The 17,695-nt window shown below is 36.0% G+C and overlaps 1 protein-coding gene across 3 annotated transcripts in view; it reads right to left on the bottom strand.

Moving 5' to 3' along the window:
- The window catches only part of MED14 (mediator complex subunit 14), an 87,983-nt gene that overhangs the window by 47,298 nt on the left and 22,990 nt on the right, over positions 1–17,695 (bottom strand). For all 3 annotated transcript variants that reach the window (XM_032756745.2, XM_032756746.2, XM_032756744.2), the window contains exons 6-13: positions 17,281–17,409; positions 16,552–16,659; positions 15,533–15,665; positions 14,335–14,485; positions 13,701–13,812; positions 7,771–7,896; positions 5,533–5,611; positions 1,389–1,548 (exon numbers count right to left, since the gene is read on the bottom strand). In XM_032756745.2, the coding sequence (XP_032612636.1) occupies positions 1,389–1,548; positions 5,533–5,611; positions 7,771–7,896; positions 13,701–13,812; positions 14,335–14,485; positions 15,533–15,665; positions 16,552–16,659; positions 17,281–17,409 (998 nt within the window). The remainder of the gene's footprint in view (positions 1–1,388; positions 1,549–5,532; positions 5,612–7,770; positions 7,897–13,700; positions 13,813–14,334; positions 14,486–15,532; positions 15,666–16,551; positions 16,660–17,280; positions 17,410–17,695) is intronic.

Consider the following 17,695-nt stretch of genomic DNA (forward strand, 5'->3'; position numbering starts at 1 on the left):
GCATGTATTCTGCATTATCATTTCACATGTAGACCAAGCAAGCTCACTGAGAAATGAAACAATAGTCGTCTTTTGTTGTGGGCCAAATCTAGTTCTACAGCTGCTGTTTTAAAATTCAGAAAAAAGTAAAATTCAGATCAATGACAGACTCATTAGTCTACACAAGTACCCCGAGCTTAAGATATGTCAGCCTACAATGGTGTCCTTTTCAAATAATATCTTTTAAAAGTACAGGTCAAAACCTTAAAAAGTTCACTCCCATTACTTTCAACAAACAATCTTGAATTAAAATTTTTATTTTTATTTTATTTTTATAAGAGACAAGGTCTCACTATATTGTTTAAGCTGACCTCAAACTTCTGGGCTCAAGTGATCCTCCTGCCTCGGCCTCCCAAAGTTTTACAGGCATGAGCCACCACACCTGGCCTGAATTAAAATTTGTAAAACACAGATTCTTAGCCAACATATCTACTTGGTATATACAGAAATTTCTTTTTTTTTTTTTTTTTTTTTTTTTGAGACGGAGTCTCACTCTGTCGCCCAGGCTGGAGTGCAGTGGCGCGATCGCAGCTCACTGCAAGCTCCGCCTCCCGGGTTCACACCATTCTCCTGCCTCAGCCTCCCGAGTAGCTGGGACTACAGGCGCCCGCCACCACGCCTGGCTAATTTTTTGTTTTTGTATTTTTAGTAGAGACAGGGTTTCACCACGTTAGCCAGGATGGTCTCAATCTCCTGACCTCGTGATCTGCCCACCTCGGCCTCCCAAGTGCTGGGATTACAGATGTGAGCCACCTCGACCAGCCAGAAATTTCAACAAGCAGGAAAATATATTCAGGATGAGTTCACATTTAAAATTATTGCAAATTTTAACTAATTCAAAAATAAAGAAACTAAAAAACATACAGAAACAGTGAAAAAGGAAAAAGAGAGGACCTTACTGTGCACTAAAAGGAACACATACTCAATAAAATGAAAGATGCCTTCAATCAAAGAAGGATGAAAAAATAAAGCTAATTCAGCCAGTCCATATTTGAAAGGTTTCACTATACAAGTTAATATTCAAGTGAAACAAGTTTATCTGACATCAAAACATCGCCAGACCTTTATAGGAATTGGTCTCAAATTTTTTATTCTTACAGAGATGTCTCATTCCAATCAAAGACTACGCCTCATCATAGGACAGACCCTAGAGTGAGGGATGGGGTTATGCCTTATGTTCCCCAACTGAGACATGACATTCCTCTCTCCCCCATTCTAAACCCCTGGGTTTCACTATATGAAAGTCAAATATTCAATAAAATTCATTGGCAAGTTAAACAATAAGTCATTCAAGATACTAACAGAATTACTAAACTTGATCACTCCAAATCACTCCTTTGCATACTTACAATGTAGTATTGTGGAAGGCGGGTAAGTTTAATGAACAGTTTATTCTTAGAAAGGTTTCCAATAGGATGAGTTGAGTAATTGGAAAGCTGCAATGTTTCACTGCTTATCGTAGGCAGATGTTTTATAGACTGCTTGCAACGCTGTTGTCCAAGCCAAAACCTGAATTTAAAAGTGATAATCCACATCAAATCTCAGACTTTTCTGATTATCTGTGTGTTATCGATTTACAAATGATTAAAGACCATTAAAAAAACAATTAATTGAAATTTAACTGAACTAATAAAAGGACACATGGCCATAATGACAAATCATTTCTTCATAGTTTTACATTAAACTGTCAATTCTAGTTTTAGTTTAAGAAGTTTAAACTGCAATGTGAATGATCTTAGTTATAAGGTAGAATTAACTATAAGGATGAGATACTATGCTAGTTTATTATTAAGGAGTGACAGATTTCCTATAGTTTAAAGACAGCACCAACTAATCTCAATATTCTTTATATAGCCCCAGTTTTTAAATTGTGTATGTGTGAAGTGTGTAGTATACCTAGCAGGTCCCAGTAGCATTAACTACCTTTGTTCCCATGTCCCTTTCAGGTAAGCTGCCAGATTTCACTGATGTTTTTAATATAGTACTCCTCTTATTCCTTTGATTATCTATCCTTGAAGCTAGGATACCATATAATATGTAAAAAAGGGATACAATGGCTGGTTCACAAACTCCACTGATGCATAATGAAACTACAGAAAATAAGAATTTTCACAGCAGCATAATGATGCCACAACATCCCAGCTCATGATCAGCAGATTTGCCTTGATGAATAGGGCGAAGACCAGGTTGGGTGCTGATACATTTGTGTGGCAAGTTGCATGTGGTACAAACTGTATACCAATCATGTGCAGTAAAACCATGTTATAATATATGACATTTTAAGGGTAGTTTGTCAACTGTTCTGGAAACCACTTTGTTTTTTTCATTGAAAGACAAATTTAACTACAACTCTACGGATCAAATGCAAGAACTGGTTACTGATGAAGGAATGAAGATAAATTTTGAAAATATACCATCACTTGCTTCATTTTGAATAAAAGTTAAAAATGAATATCCTGAACTTGCTAAAATTTATTTCAAATCTCTACTTTGATTCCCATCAACATACCTTTGTGAGAATGATATCTCTACTATGTATGTTATTAAAAGGAAAACATGAGAAACATCTCTCATGATTAGCATGATCATCAATCCAACACAGACAAGTTATTACAAATAAGAAACAAGCTCATGTGTCACATTAAAAATTCTAAATACTGATATACAAGGTGGCCTTTTCAAAGTTGATCTGGAATTGCTATTTCACTCTTCATTATTTGTTATGATTCTGCGAGACAAAAAACTTGAGTCTAAGTGACTTTCTATATTAATTGCCTGTGTATACACTTTCAATGAAAAATGTACACCGTTTCTATAATTTTCTTTTTTCCTACATTTGTTCTGATTATATTTACTGAAGTATAACTTCATCTGTTGATTCTAATAAAAAACATTGGGGCTTATATCTTATACATGTTCTTTCATTTCTTTTTTCCTAGAATTCATTTTTATTGCACATTATTTAAAAAAGTAATCACATGAACAAACAGATGCTCAACATCATTATTTGTTAAGGAAATATAAATCAAAATCACAATGAGATACTTCTTCATACTCATTAGGATGTCTATATTCAAAGACAGTAACAATTGTTGGCAAGGATGTAGAGAAATGGAAATTCTCGCAACATTACTGATGAGGTTGTAAAATGGCACAGCCACTCTGGAAAACAGTTTGGCATTTTCTTTTAAAAGCTAAACAAATTACTGTACGCCCTAGCAGTTCCATTCCTTGGTTCTACTCCAAGAGAAAAGAAAACGTAAGTCCACATATAGACTTACACATGAATGTTCACAGCATCATTACGCATAATAACCACAAAGTGGAAACAACCCAAATGTTCATCAATTGATGAATGGATAAACCAAATGTGGTATACCCATACAGTGAGATATTATTCAGTCATAAAAAGGAATGAAGTACTGACACATGCTACAATATGGATGAACCTTGAAAACATGCTAAGTGAAAGAAGCCAGTCACAAAAGACAGCATATTTTGATTCTACTTTATATGAAATGACCAGAAAAGGCAAATAGAAAGTGGATTCATAGTTTTCTGAGGTTGGGAATGGTTATTAACTGTAAATGGACATTTCTTTGGGGTGATGGAAATGTCCTACATGTTCTAAAAGTCGACTGTGGTGATGCTTGCAAAAGTCAGTAAATTTACTACAAATCATTGAATTGTACACTTAAAATGGGTGCATTTTTATGGTATGTAAATTATACCTCAATAAAGTTATTTCGAAAAATCAGTGTCCCATGATAGATTAGTGATAAACTGGTCATTCACCACAGATCATTTGAGAAACACTATTATAAGTGACAATCAGGGGACTTTTCTTATAAATAAATTATGTAAGTTTATGTACAGGCACACATTTGGTAAGTTAAAGGCTTTTGGGACTTAGCTTTCTGGTTTTAGTTTCTATTTTGGGCAGCTAGAACTGCCAGATAAACATCCTCAAGTTATGCAAGATGTGAATTATTAAGCGTGTTAGGATATTTAAACCTTGCTTATTTAGCCAAAATGCACAATGATGCTAAAACACTAAAAGTTTTAGAAATCATTACCTAGATTAATGACTGATTTTTTTTTTTCATATACAGATAAACTAAATAGCTGCTCAAAAAAAAAGGCTCACATTGTATTATCTATCTACTGGCTTTAAAAATCATGCCCTGGGCTGGGCACGGTGGCTCACGCCTGTAATCCCAGTACTTTGGGAGGCCAAGGCAGGCACATCACACCTGAGGTCAGCAGTTTGGGACCAGCCTGGCCAACAAGGTGAAACTCCGTCTCTACTGAAAATACAAAAAATTAGTTTGGCATGGTGGCACACACCTGTAATCCCAGCCATTCGGGAGGCTGAGGCAGGAGAATCCCTTGAACCCAGGAGGCAGAGGTTGCAGTAAGCCGAGATGATGCCACTGCACTCTAGCCCGGGCAACAGAGTGAGACTCTGTCTCAATAAAAAATAAATAAATAAATAAAATAAAATAAAACAAAAAATCATGCCCTGAATACAAAAATTGGCTGGGCATGGTGGTATGCACCTGTGGTCCCAGCTACTTAGGAGGCTGAAGTAGAAGAATCGCTTGAGCCTGGGAGGCAGAGGTTGCAGTGAGCTGAGATCACACTATTGTACTCCACTCCAGCCTGGGTGGCAACAAAGCAAAACCCTGTCTCAAAAAAAAAAAAAAAAAAAAAAATCATGCCCTGTTAATGAAAACATTACTTGGTTATACTGAATTTTTCAAATATTGGCTAAAGGGAAGGGCAGAGGCTAAAAGATTATAAGAACAATAGATCCCACTTTATAGTCTTTTCTTTAGACATCGCCCCCCGACCCCACCCCCCACCGCCTTCTCCATTTGCCGGTTTTGGTTTTAGTCTCTGAATTTTTTTTTATCCTTTGGAATTTTGTTTTATTAATTTTAAGAGTTTGTTAGAGTTGCTGTAAGGGTACCTTTGTGTACCAGAGTGGTAAGGAAACTCCACAGAACTATATCTAGCTCCATTTTCAATTTTATTTAACAGTGTGAAGCATTTAAAGGATTTTGAGACAAATTGAATGACAGTGTTCGAGAAGCAGAAACGACTATTTTGAAAGTGTCAGTTGGTAGTCAACCATGACAATTACCCTGGATAAGAACAAATAGGACTTTATTACAGAGAACACTTGATACAATAAAATTCATTGTGTAAGTGATTTGTAAAGTGCTTGTATAGAAGAAAATGTGGTAAGGGATGAAAGTTGAGTGTTATGCCCTTCACACCTATATTTGCTCTAGAGGAGAATTTGATATGAGAAACTGACATCTTGGAACTATTCCAAGAGAATTTAGATTCTAAGGTACCAAAAGGCACTTAAGTTTCACGTCATAAACCTTAAGGACAGTGAATGACCAAGAGTAATGATGGAGAAGAAAACATATCTTGTCAAAATAAGTTTCCATTTTTAGTCTTGAGCTATATAAATAAGCTTACTTAAGTTGCTGAATCCAGGGTATGATTCGTTTCATATCATCATTCACAGACTTCTCCATGTCATCCAGAGTGGCCTGGTCTACAGAATAAAGCACTTCATTAATTAATTGCTTACATGAGAAACAAAATCTTTAGGTAGTGTAAAACAAATGAAAATTATTGTTTAAGGCAGAAAATCATGTTGTTTTTGAGTCAGAGAAAAATTAAACTAAATGTACCATTAGACATAAGCCAACCTAATTTGTTTTCCCTCTTTAACATTTAGGGAGCATTATAGATACGACAACTAATAGCAAATGTACACTGGCAGAAAGAACAAGTAACAAATACATTAATCCATTCTTTGCCTATATTTTAATTCCCCAAACTCTTAGTCTACTTAATCAGTATTTTTAAATTATAAGTATTTAAAACTCATAGTATTACTAGACTTAGAACCTTAAAAATCATAAAAACAAAAAACTCCACTGAAATGTTTACTTATGAAACACAAATGATCTCTGACATATGCAAGAGCTGAAGATCAGCTTGCAAATTAAGTCAGAATTTTTAATGACACTAGAAAATGCTAGTTAACGAATAATGAGCAAAAAAAGCAAGATACAAAATGATTTTGATTAATGGGGACAAAGTATAGAAAAAATTAGAAAAGCACTGCTATGGGGTCAACTATGTCCCCCCAAGATCCATATGTTGTACCCATAATCCTCAGTGTAATAGTATTTGGAGAAGTGGTCTTTGGGAGGCAATTAGGTTTAAAAGAGGTCATGAAGGTAGGGACTTCATGAAGGGATCAGTAGCAGACTTCTAAGAACAGATGCCAGAGAAGTTGCTCTCTCAGCCATGAGAAGACACAGCAAGAAGGCAGCTGTCTATATACAAGCTAGAAAGAGAGCCCTCATCAGAAATCAATCATGCTGACACCTTGATCTTGAATTTCTGGCCTCCAGAACTATGACAAAATAAATTTCTGTTGTTTAAGTCACCTAGTCTATGATATTTTGTTATGGCAGCCTGAGCTGCTAAGACAAGCATACATCCCTAAAAGACTATTTTCTGTTGCTTTTCTAATTTTTGTGTGTTTAAGTTTTTTATTTATGAGTATGTACTACGTTAATAATCAGAAAAACAGTTAAATATAAGTTTTTTTTTTTTTTTGAGACGGAGTCTCGCTGAGTCACCCAGGCTGCAGTGCAGTGGCGTGATCTCGGCTCACTGCAATCTCCGCCTCCTGGGTTCACGCCATTCTCCTGCCTCAGCCTCCCGAGTAGCTGGGACTACAGGCACCCGCCACCACGCCTGGCTAATTTTTTTGTGTTTTTAGTAGAGACGGGGTTTCACCGTGTTAGCCAGGATGGTCTCGATCTCCTGACCTTGTGATCCGCCTGATTCGGCATCCCAAAGTGCTAGGATTACAGGCGTGAGCCACTGCGCCCGGCCTAAATATAAGTTTTTAAGAACAAACAACATTTGCCTTATTTGGAACCCACAGTTAAAGTAATTCATAAATGCGTCATTTAGCTATCATAAATGTGATGTCATTCAAAGTAATTAGTTCAGTTTTCCATGAGCAGCCCACAGAAAAAAAACCTATAGCTATAAAATATAACCAGAAAGCCCTTCATTTTCAACCTTTCTAGCTGAATATTAATTTCAAATAGCAGATGTCCTAATATATTCAAGAACACTGTCCAGTAGCAATACAAAAACACTAAATTCTTATTTCATCATTTCAGAACACCAACTCAGTAACAGAACAAGTAAGAAATCAAACTTTAATTTCTACTGTGTTTAGGCCAGAAAAAAAAATCCTTTCCTCCAGGATTCTGTACCTCAAGTCATCTTAGATGTTTCTACTGTCATAAAAATGTTCTTCAGCCACAAATGACATTAGAATTCCTTGTTGTAATTTCCATGTCACCCAGTGGTAAAATAGAAACTGAGCTACTGGGATAGATAAGTTAACCTAAAAAACAGCAGCCATCAACATTATTAATTTTGCATAAGGAAACATGAATGTGCTTTATACTGGGAAGTTTAACATCTGCTACAAGAAAATACAAAGTAGAGTTAAAATGGCCCCAAGGAACTGACATCAGTCAGAGTTATGGTTTCCATACCCACTTTCAACACTGCATATACCATTCTTTCTAATACCTAATGACAGAAAATGTTTATTTTGTTTTTGTTAAAAATAATTTTTCTTACATTGAATGATTATATCATTTAGTAACTTACCAAGTCCATAAAGCATCAATTGAAACATTCCAGAATGCAAATCTACAAAAATGTGCAGACACTCTGAATTACCACAGGGCTCCAAGATGGGAACAACGAGAGCTGGGAGTGCAGTCTCTATGGAAGCTGAACAATCAAGAATTAAAAATTATTTTTCTGAATATTTTCTAGAAAAATTATTTCTCAATCAATGAGTGCAAACAAACCAACTACTGAAGGATCCTAAATGTTAGAGGAAAAACATGATTTTGCAAAATTTGCAATAGTATTATGTCAGTTAGTAGCTCAAAAAGGAAAGAATGTAATTTTCAAGGTGACTTGAAACAAACATGCCTGTCTCAAATACTACAGCAAAAAAAATCCAAAATTTCTTAAGAGGGTTGAAATAGCTAGTGAAAATTCAACTTCATCAGTGAGCTGAGTTCTAGTTTTACTTTCACTTGGTAATTACTAATAAGTTAATTAATTTTTAAGGATTTTCTCTTTTATATAATGGAAAGAAAACTAGTTGTTTGTAAACAGAATAAATATCTTCTATGGCCTCATGATTTTCAATGCCATTCCTCATAAAAAAGAGGTATTCTGTCAATTAGAGCCCATGTGTTTAAACTAATAAATATTATTGATCACCCAGTAAGAAAAATTTTTTCAAGTCATTTGTATACTCCATTTCAAGTCACAGATGAATTAAGAACATAGGCAATTGCTAAACACAAATCCTCAAAGCTGACAATATACCTGATCTAGAGTTTCATAGTATTTCCACCAGGCCCAATTAACTTTTCTCTTAATTCTGCAAGTGACAGACATAATGAAATCCAGTAAACAAGCAAAACATTGAAAACACACTAAGTGCTGATCAGATTGAGGGGTTGTAAAAGGAATATGCTCTTCTTGTTACCAAGTTCCTCTGAAGCTACAGCACAGAAAAAAAAGGCAGATACAGAGGGGAATGGTGATACAGGTGCTCGGAAGGAGAGGTAACGTGGCAGGCGCAGAGGGGAGTGGCGATGCAGGCCTTTCACCAGGCGTGGCTTCTGCCTGCTACTTTGTCAAACAAGGACAATAACATCTTCCCCTCCATGCCACAGGTTGTTAGGAGCAAGAAATGACAAGGCTGTAAAAGTGCTTTAAAAAGCAAAGTGTTCAACAAATGTGTATTATCTATGTTCCTTTTGAATCAAAGAAACAAACCAAAACCTTTTACTATAAATTTTCAATAATTCAAATGGATGACATTACCATTGGTACTGTCTACACAAACAAATTATCAAACAAATTAATAAAGTAAAAGATTGCAGAAGACATATTTAATTAGAGAAAAATAAATTGCTTTAAAGCACAGGGTGAGCATCCTAAACTCCAAAATTTGAAATGCTCCAAAATCCAAAACTTTTTGAGTGCTGGCATGATGCTCAAAGGAAATGCTTAATGAAGCATTTTGGATTTCGGATTTTCAGATTTGGGATGCTCAACCGGTAAGTATAAATGCAAATATTCCAAAATCCAAAAAAATTCCGAGACCTGAAATACTTCTGATCTCAAGCACTTCAGATAAGGGATACTCAACCTGTACATCAAATACATATTTGTATACAAAATGTTTAACATGCAAATCCAGCAGAACTCTGACCTGAAAAAAAACAGAACAAAAGGGGCAAAAACAAAAATTTCTTTTACCATTTAATTCAGACCAATGTGACAAATTAGTTCAAATCAGTGATGTTCTGCTGAACTTACTATGTTAATAAAAAGTTATTACAAATGTGAAACAGAGTTGCTGATTTTTGAAACATTTCCATAGTGTTACAATTCCTGACAGGGTAGGAGTGAATTCTCTAAAGCAAAACCATTTCTAAAGTGTGGCAACAGAGTAAAACCAGTTCTGGGAATTGGGGTAACAATTATAATTTCAATCTAATTACCACAATTGAGTATTCTTAGAAAAATAGGGCATCAGAGAAGAATAGAGAGAACACAGTTCAAAAGACAAGAAATACTCTGACACAAATCGATGTACGTATTTTTTGACCACCAATGTCCATATTTTTCTTTACAGAAAATAAAATACACAATGCCCTAAAGCATTTAAAGGCAACAGGTTTTAGGTATACAAAAATGGGGAAACTTGCAAAGAAAATAAAGAAGAGGGAATTAAAAGCAGTGTAAGATGACAGGACTTGCTGCTATTTCGTCCCGCCAGAAGGTATACATATCTCCTTTTATTTCTATCATTTATTGAGAACAAGATGAGAATGGATGAACAGACAGTAATATAAAGTGTGAAGAGTGAAGAGCAGCAACTAAGCTCAATTAGGAATGGCTGTGTGTGGTTCATAGCTTCCAAACTGATCATGATGCCCTGATTATAAGTGCTGAAGGGTAGAGTACAACACAAGGGAGCAGCACCCTGGCTTTCAAGAGTTAGGCAATGTTGCCAACTGGGCCATATCTCAAGTTACCTTTAGTGCCTTGCACTGCCTTTTTGGAACTTATCTCCAAAGTCCTGCCTCCTCTCCCCTAAACCATTTCTACCCCTACGAAACCACATGCCTGAGCTGCTCAAAACCTGAAGTTTACGCCTTCCCCTAGCCTTCCCTTGAAATGCTCCACTCTCTGAGCTACTCATTTCCTTGGGTTATTCCAGTTAGGTGTCAGAAGAAAAGCCAGCTGATTTAAGGGTGACTGCGCTAACGGATTCTAAGAATAGACTATATAGTCCCTGGTTCCAGTAAGGATCTTAATAAAGCATGCTCACCCATCATAAAAAGGATCAAGTAAGACTACATAGAGAGTATAAATGCATGCACATGAATTTAAAAAACAAGTTAAAGCACATGCCCTAAAATGGTGGGTCAACAGACCCTTTCCTCTAGCAGTCCTCATTTCTAGAACTGTCCTGATTAAAGCAGGACTGAGGAGATCAACTCTGCATGCAAGCTTCCCCCTTCCTTCCAAATTATAGTCCCTAAAGCACCCTTCTCTAACACCTAGGACTCTACAAAACACCTAGGGCTTGAAAACCACTGGTGTAGCACATTCCTACTAGAGTTTAAGATCTAGGAAGAGCCTGGACTATTATAATATCCTCAAATTTCAGATAAGGAGAATGGCCCAAATAGTGTAAATGACTTGTTCAAGAGCAGACAGCTGAACTCAGATCTCTAACATTTCTACAAAAAGGAATTTTACACCTGGGTTCTGAAGATTTCTCTAAATTTCTCTTTAGAAATCTTCAGAACCTAGGTGAACAGTACACAAAACCATTCCTATGTAAACATATGCTTTGAGTTTATTTTTCAAAGTAATTTATCCCTTGGCAATCATAGTTTTTTGTTTCTGTTTTTTAACTAAGTTTTTGTTCTGTTTTTTAACTTACTAAGCCTTGTTTACAGATGCTACTAAAGTAAACCAGAGCCTATCAAAAGATTACAAACTCCCTATTTTCTGGAATCTCAACAAATGAAGTTTTGAAAAATTAGAAAAATTAAGATTGCAAAATACTTAAAGTCTTCTTTAAGAACAAAGGAGTTGGACGTGGTGGTTCACGCTTGTAATACCAGCACTTTGGGAGGCCAATGTGGAAGGATTGCTTGAGCCCAGGAGCATAAGACCAGCCTGTTCAGCAGGCATGGACTTAAAATAGATACATAGATGGATGGATGGATAGATAGATAGACAGATAGATAGATAGATAAAGATCAGATAGATAGATAGATAGATAGATAGATAGAGACCAGCCTGGGCAACACAGTGAGACTCCATTTCTTAAAAAAGAACAAAAGGGGAATTTCAACAAGGGTGACAAGACAATTAAATAGGAGAAAATGGTCTTCAACAAATGTTACTGAGATAACTGCATATCCTCACATAAAAGAGTGCAAACAATAACAAGTATTGGTGAGGATGTGGAGAAAATGAAACCTTCCCACATTGCTGGTTAGATTGTAAAGTGGTGTTAAACACGTCAAAAGGTTAAACAGTTACCACAAGACCCGGCCATTACACTCCCTAGGTGTACAGCCAAGAGAAATGAAAACTTATGTCCACACAAAAACTTGGGCATGAATGTTCATAGCAGCATTATCCACAATAGCCAAAAAAGAAAAACAACCCCAATGTTCAACAATAATGAATGGATAAACAAAAGATGGTACAGCCATACAATGGATTATTTGACAATAAAAGTGAATGAAGTATTGAAACATGCCATGAACCTCAAAAAAATGTGTTAAAAACTGTATGTAAGAGACCACACATTATGATTCCATTTATATGAAATGTCCAAATAGGCAAATCTATAGAGGTAGAAAGTAGATTAATGATTGCCAGAAGGGAGGCAGGGAGGGAGAGGAGTGAATGGGTTGTGACTGCTAATGGGTACACGGTTTCTTTCTGGGATGATTAAAATGTTCTAAAATCAAATTGTAGTGATAGTTGCACAACTCTTTCAGTAAAAACCATTGAATGAGGTAACTATATGTGAATTATGTCTCAATAAAGATGTTAAGAAAAAAAGACCAAAAGGCGGTGGTGGTTAGTAGCCTTTCTAACTCCAGTGAGAGTTTCAATTATACTTTCCAATCATAATTTTTAGGTCTGTATTTAACATCTTTGCTTGAGGGATTAAAGGGGAGGGCCTTCTACTGAAGCTTTTAATTAAATTAAGATAATGAAGTACTGATGAAGCTAATGTTAAACCCTGATAGGGCTAATGGACAGGCACCCCCAAGACACATCTAACCAATACATTCACCAAATTTCTGGCAGATCCTTTATTTCTTTTTTAAGGCCCATATTTGCATGTTTGTTAAGTTAGGCTGCCCCTCTCCTTAGTCTCTTTAAAAATATAAGCTAATGCTTTGGTTTATCTTAGATCCCCTCTTTCACTTCTGTCTTTTCACTTTCCTTGAATGAGTATGTATTCTAAATACACATTTATTTTTCTAACTTTCTGTCTTTCCTTCAGGCAATTTTTTAAAATCTATTTCTGTCAAAGTGGTTTTAATCCAGAGTTACTAGTACATACCTAAGAAGCTGCTTTTTTAAGTATAATGGATTGAACTGAGCTCTGTGATGACAAAAGGCAGCACCTTCGTTACTAGCACTATTAAGACTTCCTACTTATAAGGCACTTCACTTACGTCATCTAACTTAATTAAAGACTGTGCACTGTGGGCACGAGGTAATTATGGCCAAAAACAATTGGGGCAGGGATAGTAAATATGCTCATTATGTTGTGAACCTATATTCCCAGAATGAAAGGGTTTACTTTCTAAATGACTGTCCCTCAAAGCTCTGAATATACTTACTAGGTAATTAAACTTGGAAGATTTTTCACTATGTCCATGTATCTGCATTCCTTATTTGAACTGTTAATAATTTTTAAAAATTTTTAAGAAAGACAAGGGATGAATTCTGCTTCACTCAAAGGGGCATATTTTACAAGTATATTATAAATATTTGGAATGCTGTTTTATCACTAGAAAAAAAGTTTAAAAATAAGGTTCATATTAAAATGTTAGCTCATGTTTCATAAAGTTTTTCTTTTTTATTTAAAAAAATTTTATAAATAGAGACAGGGTCTCATTTTTTGCCCTGGCTTGTCTAGAACTCCTGGCCTCAAGTGATCCTTACATCTCGGCCTCCCAAAGTGCTGGTATTACAGACGTGAGCCACCATGCCCAGCCCCATTTCATAAAGTTTTAAGGAAATCCAATACACAAATATTTCAAAAATGAGGCCAAGCTAAATAAGTAATAAGGGAAAAATTAGGATAAGTTTGGCAGATCACAAGTTAAAATGCAGAAATACCAGCTTCCACAATAAAAGCAAAATATCAGGAAAAAGTCATATTAAGATTCTCATCAAACAAAACTGGATTCTAGTTTAAACAAAAGAAAAACAAATGTCAATTTAAAAGAACCTACAGTTTTCATTGGCATTGAAGCCTCTAAGAATGGCCTTCAGTTCTTGGAGCTTCTGATGAGCTCTTGCATGGACACTGTCAATCAGGAGTTTTTCTATTGATAAGTGGTCGATCTGCATAAATAAGAACAACAAATTCAAATGTGCAATTTAAACATTTTTACTTTAAAAGCCCAAGGGTAGATTACTGTGTTTCAAAATATTTCCTTTTGGAATCACATTGATTAAGTGTTAGCCACTAACAGAAAGCAAACTTAAAGTTAAAAATTAACTAATATGGTATTGAGTTAAAAATTAACTTACAATTGATAGCTTAAAAACTATAGTTAACATTTTGGTAAGTATAGGCGAAGATATTACAAATCAGTTATGGTGCTCTAATGCCAGATCTTAAAATTAAAATGGTATCTGATCTAAATTATAAAATATGAAAGAATATCTTAAAAATTATATATTATAGTATCGGATGTTTTGAAAAAACAACAAATGTAAGAAGTGCAACATTTACTTAAAATAAGTTTCATAAAAGGTTTTAGGAAGAATTAGATATTTTTAAAAATTTGTGCTAAGAGTTTAAGGATAAATGGCAAGTCACATTCATTTAAACCAATATTAAAATATATTGAGATCTTTTACCTTCATGGCTCTTTCTACTAATTTGGAATCAGAAGCTGGCAAAGGAGGATCATGAAAAATCTGTAAAGGCTTGGAGACATCATTCTCATCAATTTTAATTGTAACTTTGTGAACAGATGCTGTTCCAGTTTTTCTCCCAAGAACCTGTTGACTAAAGAAAAAAATGAAGAATTTTTTTCAACACAGTCTGTTAACTTCTAGAATAAAATAGAGACAAACTTCTAGAATAAAATAGAGACAGTTTAGCCAGAGCCTGGAATACGGCAGGCCCTCAGTGTTTGTGGAGGGAATAATAATGGGAAGATAGCTATTCTGTAATCCAATACAATATTTGATTTATTGCATTAAAAAAAGACATATAACTTAAAAATAAAACATATGCACACATGAAAAAGAACCCCAAAACAAAAACTATCTGTCTTCTAAGTAGTACCTATTTACCTCTGACTCCTTTACAGAAAATGGGGGTCATTTGGGATAATAAGATGCTGGGGTGGGAAGAAAAACAGGAATCGAGTAAAGTTCAAACAGGGAATTGAGAGTTATAAACAGTCCAATACCAATTTTCTCCCAAAGAAAAGTTTTTAACAGGCACAATTCAAAGTGGAAAACTGTGATAAGCATGCATGTTTTAAAAAATGATACCCAACAATCTAACCTAATGGTCTTTTCTAACCTAACGGACTTTTAGCAATTTGGTATAAACCCAAAGTAGACTAACCTCTCAAACTTTTTAAGAATAGTAAGTCTTAGTACAAACAGGTAAATGTCTATGTATTTAAAACATGTTCTAAGACAGGTGTCAACTATGGATGTCCTATGTGGTCTACATAATACTATGGGACCTTACTACACAAAAGCATGTTACTAGAGGTGCATAGCTATTGGTATACAGTCATTCCTTGGTATACTTGGGAGACTGGCTCCAGGATTCCCGTCCCAATACCAAAATCCACGCAAACTCACGTCTTGCAGTCAGTCCTGCGGTCAGCCAGCAGAACCCACGTATAGGGAAGGTTGGCCCTATAAGCAGGTTTCACATCTTGCAAATTGATCTGCATATAAGTGGACCCACACAATTCAAGCTTGTGTTGTCCAAGGGTCAACTGTATATTAAATCAGATGTATGAGAGAAAAAGAGAAATAAAAAGAGTATTTACAGTCATAGCACGAACCCACCAGAACTGATTTTACTTACTTCCAAACTGAGAGGGAGAGGCACTTTCCAGCATGGTACCTTTCCACCTGCACAAGGTCTCCCCACCGTTCTCGGATTAACATTAGAGTTTGGGAATGTAACACTTCTAACTGAAGTGATAAACAGAAAGAATCTGATAGATGTTGTTAAGTAAAATTAATATGTTACACCAATAGTCAATCAAGTACAGGCAAACTTCATTTAAGGAAGGTTCTCTTATTGAAAAACTGGAGAAAAATTTCTGAAGAAAATTTCTGAAATGATTATTTCTCCAATGGCTCATCGTAAAAAGTATTATAACTTATAGCATAATTTCAGAAAAAGGTTTTATATTTAATTTTAAACCAATATAAAACCATAAAGTCTGGGTTGTGTCTTAATTCATCATAGTTTAGAGAACATGGATTGACCAAATAGTACTATTTTTTTCACCAAACAGTACTTTTTTATTACTATTATTTAGTGTGTGTGTGTGACGGAGTCTTGTTCTGTCATCCAGGCTGGAGTGCAGTAGCACAATCTCGGCTCACTGCAACCTCTGCTTCCTGGGTTCAAGCGATTCTCCTGTCTCAGGCTCCCTAGTAGCTGGGATTACAGGTGCCCGCCACCACACTGGGCTTTTTTTTTTTGGATTTTTAGTAGAGACAGGGTTTCACCACGGTGGCCAGGTAGGTCTTGAACTCCTGACCTCAAGTGATACACCCACCTCAGCCTCCCAAAGTGCTGGGATTACAGGCATAAGCCACCGTGCCCAGCCTCAAACAATACTATTTTTAACTAATCACTTTTTGCTTTTACCTGCAAAGTCAACAGTAAAATTTTAAATTTGGTTTATTATAAACATATCACTATTCTTCACAGTGGCCAGTTCTCCAGCCCTATTTACACCCCAAAAAGGGTAGGGGAGATGGGGGAAAGGAATGTAGGCTGCTACAGTTCAAGACTAAGGACAAATGAAAAATGTGGGAGAGGTACCACAAAATCCTTACAAATACATGTCTCAAATTTCAGAAGGATACGTAGGCAGTTGTACATATCCTGAAGAGGTTTCTCATCAGCAAAGAGCCTAGACTGCACCAGCTGATGGATGAAGCTGATTTGCATGCTATGAACCAAAGCTCGCCCATCTTCCATTGGCAGAAGAAAAGAAGGCAGTTAATCAAATAGGTGTACAAGTATGTCACTATACCAACTAAGGAAGTACATAATAACAATGAATTTTTTTAAAAAGCACTGAAATTATCTACAGAAACTTGACATTGTACTCTGAGAAACACTGAAACTTCCATGGTCAATAGGTAGTTACAATTATAAAACTTGCTTCAAATTACAGGATAAATTGCTGCACACATTTATTATTTTGCAGGAATATATATACAGAGAGACAGGATCTTGCTCTGTCACCTAGGCTAGAGTGCAGTGGCGTGATCATGGCTCATTGCAGCCTCAACCTCCCTGTGCTCAGGTGATCCTCCCACCTCCCAACCCCAGCCTCCCAAGTAGCTGGGACTACAGGAGCACACCACCACACCTGGCTAATTTTTAAATTTTTTGTACAGATGGGGTCTTGCTATATTGTCCAGGCTGGTCTCAAACTCCTGAGCTCAAGCGATCCACCTGCCTCGGCCTCCCAAAGTAGTGGGATTACAAGCATGAGTCATCATCCCCAGCCGGGAATATTTCAATAATATAAAAATATCAAACATTTACATTAATACTTATGATTTAAATCACTACTTATGATTTACCTCCTGTTTCCTTATCCTCAACTAGAATTTCTAGCTTGAGAAGACGCCATGGAACATCAGGGTCATCTCCCATCACAGTCAAGGTGGCTTCAAATTCTCCTTCAACACGAAACTTCACCCGGCCATTTGCTTTTAGAAGAAAAAGATGATGAAAAAGAAGTGTACTTTGCTAGAAAATGAGAATCTTCCTCCTGACCTAGAACTTTCAGTCTTACTTATAAAAATTTTTAAATAGACTGAAGTTTCTTTCATAAGGTTCCAACAATTCAATGGTTGCTGAATAAGAAGTAGCCAGCTTCCAGGTCAAGAAATGAAAGGCAACTCTTCTAACATAAATGAACAATATTTTCTTGAGGCTCAACTCTGGGGACTCTTCTCTCTTTCCAGCCCCACTCCCAAGCTGCAAATATCAGCA

Source organism: Hylobates moloch, unplaced genomic scaffold (genome assembly GCF_009828535.3).
Source record: "Hylobates moloch isolate HMO894 unplaced genomic scaffold, HMol_V3 SCAFFOLD_7, whole genome shotgun sequence".
NCBI classification, from domain to species: Eukaryota; Metazoa; Chordata; class Mammalia; order Primates; family Hylobatidae; genus Hylobates; species Hylobates moloch.